At 45.4% G+C, this 15164-nt stretch overlaps 1 protein-coding gene across 8 annotated transcripts in view; it reads right to left on the bottom strand.

Annotated features, from left to right (window-relative positions):
- Positions 1–15164, bottom strand: part of LOC146757038 (receptor-type tyrosine-protein phosphatase T-like) — a 114821-nt gene that overhangs the window by 67274 nt on the left and 32383 nt on the right. For 7 of the 8 annotated variants that reach the window (XM_085523341.1, XM_085523339.1, XM_085523343.1 and 4 more), the window contains exons 2-3: positions 3085–3381; positions 786–895 (exon numbers count right to left, since the gene is read on the bottom strand). In XM_085523341.1, the coding sequence (XP_085379467.1) occupies positions 786–895; positions 3085–3295 (321 nt within the window). In that variant the 5' untranslated portion in view covers positions 3296–3381. Of the gene's footprint in view, positions 1–785; positions 896–3084; positions 3382–5349; positions 5571–15164 lie in introns of those variants that run through there. The other variant, XM_085523340.1, reaches the window with a different exon arrangement.

A 15164-nucleotide genomic window follows, 5' to 3' on the forward strand; every position in this document is an offset into this window, starting at 1 on the left:
TTTGGCTTCAGCTGTCAAATATGCATAGAGTCATTATCAGAAAAGATCTGTTTGTGCCTCACTGAGACTCGAGCAGTGGTGTGACTCGAGGGGCAAAGGCACAGTCATGAAGCATCACTACCCTGGAGGCATTAAAATCTCTCTATGCAGCTGCTCAGCCAGAAAAGCTACTTGGTTTGCTGAAGTCCTTTCAATGAGCTGAGCCCAAGGCAATATTTTAGAAGGAAACTGCCTCTTTAAAAATTAAAAGGAGTTATTTTTGCATCATTTGACTGGGATTGCTTTAAATGTGTTCCATTATAGGTCACGTCTGCTGCCAGAAAAATAATGCATTCACAACTGATTCTATTCAGACCAATCTCTTGAAAAATACAAAGAGTTTTATAGTGGAACTCCTCACTCATATACAGAGGATAGACAGAGGATAGACTACCAGACCTGCAAAAGCCATGAAATTCCAAGGGTTTATTTGGACGGGTCATTTGCAATCTGCACGGCGTTTTCCAAGTGTCTCCACGATGACCAACAAAACACAAATTCTTACTTCAGTAAAGGATTACCTCTTAGCAAACTCTGCCACATGAAGCACTTTTCCCCAACCCCCACCTGACTTGAACTGGAAAACTTTTTCAGTGACAACAGCAGACTATCTCAAATATCCTTACATATTTTATTCAGGCTTATCGCAGTGTTTTCTGAAGTCTCCCAGAGCTCATGACTGGCTTAAACACGTATGAGAAAGGCCCTATGGCATATGTGCTTTGACGACAGCCAGTTCTCCTCACCTCATAAAGTGTAATGATGCCATTTGTCTCATTTGGAGGCTTCCACTGAACGTAGATCTTCTCTTCAAAAGGTCCTCCCTGGATGGATTCCAAGGGAACGGGTCCAGGAACTACAGAAAGAAAGAATAACAAAAGCAAACAATGCTGTGTTAGAAGCTAACACAAGCTCCAGCAGTCACACACGTCAGAAGACACCAAGAGACCACCAGGCAAAGTTCATAGCTGAAAATAACGAACAAAAATAATAGCAATTAAAGAAAACCACTAAGTGACAAAAAGCCAGAACCCACGACACTACAGAATTAGCTCCATTATACCTTCAGCCCCTAGGAGAAAAGTCTTCAAGTACATAAAGAAGAAACCAAAACCTCAGAAAATGAATGTATGAGTTTATCCCCCGAACCACGTGGAAGTGTTCTCATTGCATAAACACGTAGACTTATGCTTCCTGCTTCCATTTAACATCATAAAATAAATGTTTAATTTTACCCCAAAATATGCATTTATTTTTATTGCCAAAAACCAGTATTGCAGCATGTGCATATTTGTCTAAGTTTCTCTTCTATTCATACATTAAGATGCAAAAATATATATATTTTAAATAAAAAGAACTTAAACAAGTGAACCCAATTCAACTTCACCTTAAATATACCTATTTGCATTAGTGCAAATAACAGTGATTAACACCGTAACACTGCAGAAATGTCCACAGTACCCACACAATGTCAAGCAGCATAGTTACAGGGAGTAGCCTCTCTTTAATCCTCTCCCTGTTCTGGAATACAACACCTTTCTATTTCCAGTGGAGCTGTGCTTTATCTAGAAAAAGTTCAACAATACTGGGTCATTAACAAACTTGACAATCTGCTGCAACAACAAACTGCTTGAGAGTTGGAAGAATGGCACATCCACGAGGAAGCAGGATTTGCCCTTCAAACACACTGTGAGGATCAGTAATAGTGTAAGCAGTGTAGCCTCCTCTTTCAGTGAGCAATTTCAGCTCTTCTTCCAGCTCCTTTGGACAGTGCCTTCCCTAACTTTCCACCAGTGAACATTACAGATGATATATGCACATGACAACTCAAGGCATTACACAGTTGGACAAGGCAGGATATGGATAATTGTGTGCTCACTCCTAATTTGTAAGACTGCAGTGCTGAGCGTTTGCATTTTGCTTACAAGCTAAATCTTGTCCATTTACCTGCCTTCCATCAGATACACAGGATAGAGAGTGTTCGAGGACAGAATCATTTGGGTGCAATGCTAAAGGACAGTTACAGTCAGTAGGAAATATATTGTGTCCTCCTTCACCTACACAACAGCAAAGCTCCATCCACCTAAACAGCCAGATTGTACCTTGGCATGAAGATCCTATGGGCTGCACACCTTTATCAATATGAAAGATTGATTTCCCTAGTTAAGGACAACGTAAGATTTATGTTTCAAGATGGCTACAAGGCCACCTAAAAATCCACCTACTCTAGCAAAATTTTAATGCTGTGAAAGATAACTAAAAGACACTTCTAAGCCTGACTGATAAAAACCCCACTCGTTTTTTCAGGAAGATCTGCCATCCTCTTAATTCCCTTGTATGATATATTGTCTGGAACCACTTTCAGCTGAGAGAAACTTAGGAAAGCAACTTCTTATTACTCTGGCAGAGGAAGAACATTTCTTTTTAACACTAGACAGAATGGAAGCTTGTAGTTTAGGAGAGTTCTTAGTCTGAAATAGCTCAGATAGGAAAATAACACTTTAAAGCTTTCCACCAGTACTTCTTTAAAAGTGTTCTTTTGTATCTGGAATGGAAGAGTTAGCACCAAAAGAATTTAGCATCTGAGGCATATATAAAATGCTACATCTAGAAGGTCAGTATTAAGAAAAAACACACTCTAGAAAGGAAGACATTATAACTCTTTGGTGAAGTAAAGGAACCAGGAAAAAAAAAAAAAGTCTAATGTCAGAATTATATTTGCCCATATGATAAAGGAAGCGGCTGTGTCGGTCCTGGGTAGTTCAGAACACAACTTCTACTGAATTAAACCTACTGCTGTTCAGTAACTGCTCGAACTGGTGCTTGTCATTTCCAAGCACCTCAGGGAGCCCTGCCCTTTCAAGAACACTGCTGTGAAATGGAAATTATTTACACCTACAAATTTAACTTGCATAACATACATCCTGTCCAGAGAAGCCATTTATAAGTCTTCTGGGACAGGCGATTATGCTGTTATTTACAGTTTGAAAAGACTACAATGCCTTCACAAAAAAGAAGCAAGCAAACAAACCCAACATAACTCACCATCCTCCTCAGTCTGCACAACCAGCTCCTCACTCTCCATTTTGCCCTCTGGATTAGAAAGGGCCAGCCTCAGCCTGATGGTCATGAAGGGCCGAAGACCTCGCAAGGTATAGTGGGAAGAAGTTTGGATGAGTTCCTCTGCCTCAAATTTTTGCTGGTTAAAAACATACTGGTACTGAACTGTGAGATTGTAGCTGTGGCAGCGGGTCATGGCATAACCAAAGGGCTCCCACTGCAATGTCAGCTGCCGGGAACGGATATCAACCACTTCTACATTCTGTGGTCCATGGACAGGATCTGTGAGGCAAAAGAAATAACAAATTAATTCAAATTCAAAAGAAGTCAGCCACCATTAATATGCCTCCTTCCATACTGCCAGTTCAGGGTCCCTCGCAGTTCTGAGTGTTCTTGCCTTTACAATGTAAAAGTGATATTACTCATGTTTCTGAGAGAAAGAACAAAGGCAAAGGGAAATTAATGTCCGATCCACTCATGTATTCTAGCTGCTGAACCATCAGTGAAAATCCTATCATAGGGCACTGAACAGAGGTCACACTTCTGAGTCCTGTGAAATGTCACCGAACCCAAGAACGGCAGCATGATTTAAGTAGTGTGGAAGATGCACTTTCTTTGATGTTACAAACACATTCCTACCCAACACCTCAGTGAATGCAGCCTGAAGCGATGCAAGGAAATGGCAGTCGGAAGAGAAGGAACGAGCTCAGGTCTCTCACCATTATATTCCTGCCATTATACTCCTGCACCCTCCTTGCAACCCCATGCCCACCCAGCTCAGAGACTGAGACACAGTGAACCAAGAGGAACTCTCATTCAGTAAGTTTTGTGAGCCAACTCAACCTTATGCCAGCAAAACTTTTATTTCAGAGCACATCAAAAGCTTTAACCTCAACCAAGTTTCATCATCCTTCATTATTCTTTCCACAGTATCTGTCTGAGGTAAAAGTTTGAATATTCATGTGTAAGAATCATTTTCACCTGCTGTTCCTTAATTTATTTTTAACAGCATAACTCAGAAGCTTCGACTACAGACTCTGCCCTTATTATGAAATATAAATGCACACGTCGTTACACACGCAGATAGAAAGAAAGGAAGATGAGTTAGTAAAATCAGTGTTTGGGACGTGTCAGATGATGGTACCACCACACGTGTCACAGTGTGTTCATCTGACATTTCTTCAACACGGCGAGCTCATCTGCTTTGTTGTATAGTATATATCTAAGGAAGATTAGAAAGTTCATTACTTCACACAGCCTTTAGGTTTATATTGCAATGGAGTGTTTTGCCCACTTCTCCCATTCACACTGTGACTCATGGACAACTTGAAGCAATCAGAACCCACAGGTCCCTTTCTGTGGGGCTGCTCTCCAGCCCCTCATCCCCCAGTCTCTACACAGAGCCCGGGCAGCCCCATCCCAGGTGCACAACCCAGCACTTCTCCACTTTGTGCAGACAGAAACTGCCCTCAAATCTGACTGTGGTGTGAGGCCTCTGTACTGTGAAGGCAATCAATGCTTCTCCCAGTTAAACATCATCTACAAATGCAATTCATAAAACTTTCAGATCTTTATTGGATTCAGCGACGAAAACACGAAAGAGAACTGGTTTAATAACGGAGCCCTGCAGAGCCCCACTAGTGGCACAAAGGGCAGCACTCAGGCCATTGCCTCCCCACGCCCAACACAGCCATGTTTTGGTCACCATGGGACATTCTAAGGGTCACACTGCCATGGCTTTCTGATGTCACAAACCACCTCCCTGACAACCGCTATAAATACGGGGACCCTGACAACAGAACATCAGTCTTCAGTAGACTCGCGACTTGGTTGCACGCTTGTGGCCCAAGGAGCAATTCAAAAAGTCCCTTCCCACCTTTTGTGTTGTCCCTCGTGGAGGAGGATGGATCCTCCTCCACCGAAGAAGCGGCGGCTTCAGGGGAGCAGCAGCAAACCTGAGCCGATGGATGTCGATCCACCTGAGAGCAGCGTCGAGCCCATGGAGGTGGACATCCCTCTGGAGGAGGAACCCATGGAGGTGGATCCACCTCCATCGAGGCAGGGCAGGCACCACAACATCGTGTCTGCCTGGCGACGCTGCTACCTCCATCGGCGGCGCACCAGGGGCTCTCCATTTCCATCTTGGCGTTGAAATGGCACCATCCGCCAGAGAGCCCCTGCGCCAGCTGCTGCTCCCTGCCGCCCTTTCTTCCCCGTCCTCCATCCTCAGCCTTCCCCAAGACCTCTCACCTCTTCTTCCCCTAACTCTGAGGAGACGGGAAGGACTGGCACTGCTGTCCTAGAAGCTGCTGCGCCGGGACAAGACAAGGAGTCCAACAGATGGCTTTCAGCTTCCTGCAGCCTCCAGCTGAGCCCTGACAAGAGGGCAGGACTGGGACTGGTGTCCTCTCAGCTGCTGCACCACCACAGCACGAGGAGTCCAGCGGACGGCCCCAAGCTCCCTGCGGCCTCCAGGCGCTGGCACAGAAGCTACAGAGGCGGCTGTTCCTTTGGAGAAGCAGAGGACTTGGCTTGGGACGGGAAGAAGGGCTCAAGTGCAGCATGAAGGTCCACCGCAGTTGCTCCACTGGGACTTTTGTTTCAACACTGGGCCACAACCGATTTAAAAGGACAACACAAAGTAATAGCAATAAAAGCAAGCAATTTATGATAAAAGCAAAACCTGTCCATGCCTCTCCTTGTGGGTACTTGAGGGTCTGCCCAGGCACGGCCTGTGCTCGGTGCTGGGCCCAGAAGGCCCAGGGGGGACAAGGGCGGTGATGATCTCCCGGCACGGCCCCCACCGGGCACGGAGCCGCGGCCTCCGCAGCCTCAATAACCGCCGCAGCCGCCCGGACGCGGCTCCGCATCCAACGTGCGGCCGGGCCTCGGGCTGCAGGGCTGCCCGGCACTGTCAGCGCCCGACGGCAGCAGCAGGAACCGCTGCGGGAGCTGCACCCAACCCGTGTCCCCGCCCTCGAGGCAGACGCAGCTCCTCCCAGCTGAGGCGCTGAACACGTGCTGACACGTTTCAAAGTGGACAGTAATTATAAGAAACGTGCTCCATACCGTAGTTTCTTTCCTTAACACGACCTGTTCATTACAGCAACCCATGAACAGCGGATGGGTTTGAGTTACTGAGCCAGAATCTAAACTATCAGTTTCTGCTATAGGCCCAAGACCCCCCTGCACAAGCACAGAACATCCTGCATCCTCCCAAGAGCTCTCTTCCCTCAAGACAGAGGACGAAGCAACGTCTGTCAGCTATTAAGCACGCTTACCTACTTCCCTTATATATATATTCAGCTGAGCTTTAAAGTTCATGGGTTGAGCATCCTTAGCAGTGTAGCCACTGAAATATGCTACAATAGCCACATATGCTACAGTGCATGTACCAACTCAGTAAATGCTGGTTTGTGAGCTGCTGCTGAATCCCATGCTCTTTTGGGCCATGTGTCCAACACCTTTAGATGACCCCAAAACCCACAGACAGTAACACCAGAGAGCAATTACAAGGAGAATGTAGTCATGAATACCACTGAACTTTAAAATATTGTTTCTAGGAGCAATAGGTTTTACCCAAAGAGATATTAGTGCTCCACCTCCACATTAAAAGAATTACTTGAAAACTTGCAGCAACACATTTACAGTCCATTAGTATGCATTTTCAAATGCCATGCCTCCAATGCAACAGTCAAAACTCAGAATCAATCAGCCAAAGGGAATTATTCTACTCAGAAGTTATGTGAAAAGAAAGTAGCAGAAAACAGTAAAGCATAGAATAACTTTACACTGTAACTAACACACCTACATAGACTTGCTGGTGAATTAAGCAGCAACACACCCTGCACGAGGGAAGTGTTCATCCTCATCAATTAGAAGACTAATGTCACCAATGGTCCTTTTCCCATCAATATATTTTAAAAAGCCCTTTTTCTAGTTCCCCACACCACTGACCAGCTTCAGTTCTGAGGTCTGATCACCTAAATGTTCTCCCTGCAATGGCAAACAACATCTCTGTAATCCTCCCACACTCACAGAATCACAGAATAGACCAGGTTGGAAGGGACCTCAAGGATCATGAAGCTCCAACTCCCCCACCACAAGCAGGGCCACCAACCTGCACATTTAATACCAGCCCAGGCTGCCCAGGGCCCCATCCAACCTGGCCTTGAACATCTCCAGGGATGGACGGGGCATCCACAGCCTCTCTGGGCAGCTGTTCCAGCACCTCACCATTCTCACAGTAAAGAGCTTCCCCCTGACATCCAACCTAAATCTTCCCTCCTTCAGCCATTTCCCCTTGTCCTTGCCATTATCTACCCATGTAGAGAGTTGACTCCCCTCCTGTTTGTAGGCTCCCTTCAGGTACTGGAAGGCAGCAATGAGGTCACATTGCAGCCTTCTCCTCTCCAGGCTGAACAAGCCCAGCTCCCTCAGCCTGTCTTCATATCATCTTAGTGCTCCTCCTCTGGACTCACTCCAACAGCTCCCTGTCTTTCTTGTATTGGGGACCCAGACCTGGATGCACTACAGCAGATGGAACCTTGCAAGAGCAGAGCAGAGAAGGACAATCACCTCCCTCTCTCAGCTGGCCACTCCTCTTCTGATGGAGCCCATCTCATTTCCACTGACCATGCACTTTTCACCTAAGCTATACAACAAGATCCCTGATCAGGCAAGCTGACCTTCTTCCTCACTTGTGTGACTTCCAGCATCTTGGCACTGCCTGCTCCTGTGCTCTATAGAGCTGACACTTCAAAGTGATCAGCACTGATTGACCTCAAAGCCTTCAAAAGCAGTTTCCTAGAGGACCCTGCTACCTGGGATGAGCTTTTGTGACAGTTTTCCTATCACCAAATACGTAAAAATTAAACCTTGATTTTTAAAAGCAACAAACCTACAAGCACCATTCCTCATTGGTTCCCCTAGAACCTGTACCAAGAAATTACCATCAAGACAGTTTTAGGACTCTCCTGGACCTGTTTTATACCAGCTGTGTGGTATTCACACTTAATGTCTGGCAAGTTGAAGTCACCGTAAGGACAAGAGCACCTGATGCGCAGGTACCTCTCAGGTCCTTAAAGAATACATCATCAGTGTCATCATCCCAGAAGGGTGGCAACACTTCACTTCCTCTCCCACAACTGCCCTGCCTGTCACTAATGGTCAGTAACAGTCCATCAGGACACAACAGGCACAGGGCTCTTCCCAACACATTTTGCTAATGCCAATGATACTGCAGCTATGGGACAGTGCCAAGACTTCCAGCTGCTCTACCTACTTCCACCTACTGTGTGAATTGGTGTATAAACATTTCAAATGTGCTTCACTGTACCCTATAACTCATGGAAATGTCGGAAGGATCTCAGTAACACACAATCCCTAAAATTCTGGAGACTTCTCCCACGGTTTATCACCAGTGAGCCTGGTTTTATTTCTTTTCACGCTTCAAATCATATGCACCCTTCGTCCTCCTTCAAAACCAGCACCATTGCCTCCCCACGCCCAACACAGCCATGTTTTGGTCACCATGGGACATTCTAAGGGTCACACTGCCATGGCTTTCTGATGTCACAAACCACCTCCCTGACAACCGCTATAAATACAGGGACCCTGACAACAGAACATCAGTCTTCAGTAGACTCGCGACTTGGTTGCACGCTTGTGGCCCAAGGAGCAATTCAAAAAGTCCCTTCCCACCTTTTGTGTTGTCCCTTGTGGAGGAGGATGGATCCTCCTCCACCGAAGAAGCGGCGGCTTCAGGGGAGCAGCAGCAAACCTGAGCCAATGGATGTCGATCCACCTGAGAGCAGCGTCGAGCCCATGGAGGTGGACATCCCACAGCAGGACGAACCCATGGAGGTGGATCCACCTCCATCGAGGCAGGGCAGGCACCACAACATCGTGTCTGCCTGGCGACGCTGCTACCTCCGTCGGCGGCGCACCAGGGGCTCTCCATTTCCATCTTGGCGTTGAAATGGCACCATCCGCCAGAGAGCCCCTGCGCCAGCTGCTGCTCCCTGCCACCCTTTCTTCCCCGTCCTCCATCCTCAGCCTTCCCCAAGACCTCTCACCTCTTCTTCCCCTAACTCTGAGGAGACGGGAAGGACTGGCACTGCTGTCCTAGAAGCTGCTGCGCCGGGACAAGACAAGGAGTCCAACAGATGGCTTTCAGCTTCCTGCAGCCTCCAGCTGAGCCCTGACAAGAGGGCAGGACTGGGACTGGTGTCCTCTCAGCTGCTGCACCACCACAGCACGAGGAGTCCAGCGGACGGCCCCGAGCTCCCTGCGGCCTCCAGGCGCTGGCACAGAAGCTACAGAGGCGGCTGTTCCTTTGGAGAAGCAGAGGACTTGGCTTGGGACGGGAAGAAGGGCTCAAGTGCAGCATGAAGGTCCACCGCAGTTGCTCCACTGGGACTTTTGTTTCAACACTGGGCCACAACCGATTTAAAAGGACAACACAAAGTAATAACAATAAAAACCTGAGCAATTCTTAAAAAAGCAAAACCAGTCTGTGCCTCTCCATGTGGGTACTTGAGGGTCTGCCCGGGGACTGCCCAGTGCAGCACTGTGCCCTGCAAGGTCTGTCCACCCCTGGGAGAGCTGACAGCTCTCAGAATGGTTCTGTGACAACCTACAGCCTCTGAAACCATAACAGTAAGCATAATCCTGGCTTTGGAAGCATTGAAAGAAAACCAAAACCACATCAGTGTCCTTCAGAACCTTCCAAGGTAAACAGCTCCCGACTCCAAACCAGAATGGGGTTTCAGACATCACAAACATTTCATGTCTTGGCAGTGGTGTAATTGAAGATGGCAATTAACCTCCATGCAAATGTTATAGCATTTGTTAAATCAGTCATTTTCTTTAAGTCCGCTGTGTTATAGAATGAATGGGCAATGACAGGGCGTTTGGTTTATTTACATCAGGTGTGTTGATTATTGGTGAGTAAGAAATGAGACTGATTCAGCATCATCTCATTGAAGTACATGTCCAAAGCCTTACTATGGACGATTATCTGCATGTTTCAATTATCTCACCTTGTTCACATTAGCTTTTTCCATTCTAAGTCTCCCAAGCTGGCTTGTGTTGAGCAATCTCAAATTCTAACTCCTAATTTTATCATAAATTGTTTATAATATAATATATCCTGATTTTTTTTTTTTTTACCCCACGGGACAATGTTTTTAGTAGAGTTACATGGCTACGAACAGATGAGTTTAAATTACAAGGCAAGACTCCAAACTCCAGATTTCAGCTATCGTCCAGATACCCCACTACACACACACACAACATCCTGCATCCCCCCAGCAGCTATCTTTTCTCAGGCTTATGTCCTTAAAATGCATCATTTTTCAGCCCAGTGGGGCAAGGTTGTGGCAGTGAGGTGCAAAGTGATTGGGGTGCTGCACTGAAAACAGAAATGGGATTCAGGTTTCAGAAATACCCATATCCTCAGGCGCTTCCTAAAGTGTAGAGGTTTGACATCTAATGGCCTTCCAGGTTCTTTAGCCAAGAGGAATGTATAAATAACTAAAAGCTATTTAAATCTTAGGTTCAGAGAGGGAGAAACGAGGCTGGAATCAAACTGGTAAATTGAAGCGCAAGACCTGCAAAGCTTTATATTCTGTCTGGCTCCCTTATCTCACCTTTCAATCTCCTTCTCCTGGAAGCTCAGACTATGTAATTCTGAAAATACTTTCCTGTTGCCACACCAATTTCCTCCACAGCACAAGCCATTGCAACTTACTGTTAAAAGATTTTGTATTGTTTTTAAAGGGCAGCAGTCTTACTACTTTCCCAGTTTAATTCCTCCTGCACTTGCAAGTATATAGCCTTCTTTTTCAATCTTTATCTCAAAAGGTCTGTAGTACCCACTTCCCTGGGTCTACCAAAGCAAGGCAGAAACAGTCTCACCCCATCTGAACAGTGATGGATCATATATATCAATATATCAGTAGAACCTGCATATACTGAGGTTTCTACATGTACTGCGACCTTGGAAAACCCATGGAAATTCGTAACAGGCAGCAGCAATGAACCAGGTGTCACTGATCTACTACACCTAGACTTGAATCCATACAAAGAAAATCACAGTCTCTGGGATTTCACTGTGCAAACACTTCATTTTCTGTTCAGCCTGGCTGAACTATTAATTACATCAAAATCAAGGACCAAACAGTATTTTTTAATACTGCATTTCCCAACAACAATTCAACACCTACCCTTAATTCAGTCAGGAGGCTGCAAAATGTTATCTGGCCAGGAACCCTGCTGCACTCCCTATGACAGGCAAGTGGCCAGGATGGAAACAAACTCTCCCAACAGATGGTTCAGGTGTGCGGCTAGTCCTTACCCCATGGAAACGGATCATTCTGACTCATTGCTGACCACTACTGTCCACAGACTGAGTCTCCTGCCATCACCATTCCACAGAGTGTACTTCTATAGCTGTTTCTACAGTTTTCTTATTTAATTTTACAGATCTTGTTTTGTTCTCTGTAGTCGACTCACTCAAGGTGAGATTGTAGAAGGGCAGAATTCGATTTAGATTATTAATAACAATTGTTTCCGCTTCATACCTCTCTCCACCTATGGAAGACCAAAGAATAAAGGACGTAATGACAACGCACCAGGGTCTGAAGATGAAGCTAAGGTTAAGCAGAGAAGTTAAATAGAGAAAATCAGCTGTTGCTCTCCAGGTTAACTACCTGCTGCAGGGGCCTAATTGCAAGATATTGTTACTGTCAGGGAGGACACAGTACTGAGTGGAAAAAGGCTGATCTGCTCTGAGGCCTCACTGCCGGCATCGCCCGACCCTATGGAGAAGGAGGCGATGTTTATGAGCCGTGCAGTTGCCCACTGATTACGTTGTTTCCCAGCAGTAGTTTTACACTTTTGCAATAAACTGAGACTGACTACTTTTCATGTAACCGCAACAAAATTCCTTGTAGCAGTGAAATGGAAAATGGGATAATTCTTTTGTAGATTCCTACCTGTTCTACAAAGACACCTTTTTTTGTCTCACAGATGGAAATCTAAACAGTAACTTGTCTGGCAATGATTTGATTGCAGATATTAGATGAGAGCCGAAGCCCTTTCCATCTCACCCTGACTCCCTATCTCCCAACTTCCTCCTTACACTACCATACGATGCAGCAAGCCAAGGGAAACATACCTACTACCAAAATAATGTAGCAGAAGCATTCAACTGGTCTGTTTTATCCAATTCAAATGTATGTGATGGCTCAGGATAAAACAGACAACTCCAGTGAGTGCTGTCCATCTCTTCAGAGATGCTGACAGGCAAGTTGTTCTATGAACACCCCCTGTATCCTCATCCTGTACGCGGTCATTGCAGAACTCTGTCCATTCTTGAAGCACTGCATGTCTTTTTGGTGACAGCATTTCTTTGCTGAGCATAACGACGCATACAGATGCTGCCCATCAGATTTCAATGCCTCCCCAGCCTGAATGTGGTAGAAATGCCCTTTCAGACATGACAGATAAAAACACTGATCAGGCAGAGCTCGTTCAGCCTTTCCTGGCCTTATTCTTTCCTGCAAAAAGAAAATTTCCCTCGTTTGAATTTTGTTTCATTTTTAACTGGTTCGGCTGTCACCGCTCCAAAGACAGGGCAGAGAAAGCTGAAGGCAGATAGTTATACAGAAAGGTGTCTTCTAAGAGTTTCAACAGGGAAAACAACAAGAGAAAAAAGGAAGGAAACTCATGCAGCAAAATGGCCACGGAGCAAGCAAGCTGCTTGTTGAAATACATGCAATCAACTCATCCCCACGTCACACACAAAGAAATAGGTGTCATTACAGCTGATGAACAAAACCAGGCCGTTCTGTGAGACATGAAGGAGCAGCCAGATCCGTTACAATAGAACCATGAAAGAAGCTGGATCATTGGCTATGTGCTAAGCTTGGTGAGCTCTTGTAACACTTAACATGACCATCGCACTGCGACTCACAGCACTTTTCTTCATGTTTTGATTGATCTGGTTTTGTATCAGTCACAAATTTTAGTCCTAACTCTGTATTGTAGGAAACTCAATATTTCAGCTTGTATTTTCTCATTACAGCTGGATATGGTAAAAAAGCAAGCTTGCTTCTTCTGGCACCAAAAACGGTTCCCTAACAAACTTCAAAACAACCATTTAAAACAACAATAAGGGGCAATTATGAGTTTATTAAAAGCATCTATCACGGAAACACTTAGCAGTGCTATTCCATGGCTGGGAACAAAATGGGGATTATCGAGCATTTTGATGATTAAATGCAGAAGTATAATTAAATATGCTAATGTAAGCAAAATTACAAAGCAGGTAGAGCACTTGGTCTTTGGCAAACAGAAGTAAAATGTGGGGTTTTTTTTCTTACAAATCTATTTATTTTATTATGTGTAAGTAAAATTTATTTGTGCAATTTTATTAACATGCATACGTATTTAATTTGATTCCCTCTTTCTCTGTGTACCTCTGCTGTTAGCTTCAAACACAACAAGCGGAAATGATTGGAACACTGCATTCCTGACAAAGAATAAATTGTCTCCGTAAAAGTAAAGGAGGTGATCGAAATAAAAGGGAAACAAATGCTTGAGAGGTTTCCCGTACGCAGCCATAGGTCTGAACAGCAGAGAGAAGCACTGCTCCTGCAGATAGGCTTTCTCACATTTCTAACTGCGGCTCCCTCTTCTGCCTGTGCAATCTGAAAGAGAAATTCTCCACCATCTCCTGGAAGCCTTTCAGAAATAAATAAAAACCATGTTTTCCACATCTATCTGTCAGCCCCAGGAAAGGGCCCCCAGCTGATGAAGCACTGGCTTTGAGGGCGCTGTGGTGATACCTCAGGTGCCCAAAGCCACTTGAAGCTCATCCCATCTTCTCAAGATTCAATAGAAGCAACAAGTCCCTTTTTCACCAGCAACGGGCACTCAGGTTTCAGAAGTTCAAATATGACAAGGGCTGAGATTGGATAATTATGAAGGGCAAAAGACATACTGACACAGCCATAAAGGACCAGACAAAGGGAGGAGATGTCCTCAGGAGTGAGTAGTTGGAAATTCAGGTAGTGTAGAAGATGCCAACCCATTTCTTTTCCCAGTTATTCCCTTCGCTGGGCCAAGAGACTTTAGAATTCCTGTTTCCAAGTGCTGTCTGCAATGTATTTCAGAAATGTAGTTTTAGACAAGGTCTAACTACAATGTATGGGCAGCTGTTTCATTCCAATTTCATGCTCATGTCTTCCTTCCAATAGAAAGCTGAAATCAGCAGTGCAATGTCATTACTGCCACGGCTGGGTACCTGTTATGTGAATATACATATCTGGACAAATGTTTATTTCAAACTGCTGTAGATACTCCTTGGGATGGTGGAAGAAGGATAGAAGTTGGCTCTGAAAAAAATCAATAACCCAATAATTGCTCATTTCCTACGTTATGGTCGCACTTCTAACCTACAGAAAATAAAGCAGAATAACTTTATCCCTAAGCTTATCTGGCTGTAAAATCTCTGTTCAAAGATGCCCACGTTCCCAATAGGAGCCATTCCCATTCTTCTGGATTTTCTGACTCAATTAATAAACTAGACTTGCTGCAGTGCAGCAGCCAAAATCCTGGTGTGCTTCAACACCTGCTCACAAGGGGGACAGAAGCAAAATCTCTCCCAGCATCTTCCTGGAGGTGCCTATTTTCCAGCCCTGAGCTACAAAGTGCCAATGTCTCTTCTCTAGCTCTACTAACTCAGTTTTGTCCACCCCTTGCGATGTCACCAGGCAGTAGCATCAATGAGTAACTCCTCGGGTCATGGTCAGCATCGCAGCAGCCAGGTCCATTTTATAACAGTACTGCCCAGATTTTTGCCTTTGAGACTTTTCCTGATAGTTCATCTGCTTTCAGCACCAGCACAGCTCTGACATGGACAGGGAGCCAGGATCGGTGCCCTCTCTGAGATCCATCAGACTGGCAGGTCTGTAAAGTAAAAGGGGCTCATAGAAGGAGGCCTGGCAAGAAGCAAGAGCAAAGGTCCCAGAGAGCAGATGTGAGGAGCAGGACCAGCA

The sequence above is a fragment of the Coturnix japonica genome, chromosome 24 (assembly GCF_054131305.1).
Source record: "Coturnix japonica strain WE chromosome 24, WE-NBRP24, whole genome shotgun sequence".
NCBI classification, from domain to species: domain Eukaryota; kingdom Metazoa; phylum Chordata; class Aves; order Galliformes; family Phasianidae; genus Coturnix; species Coturnix japonica.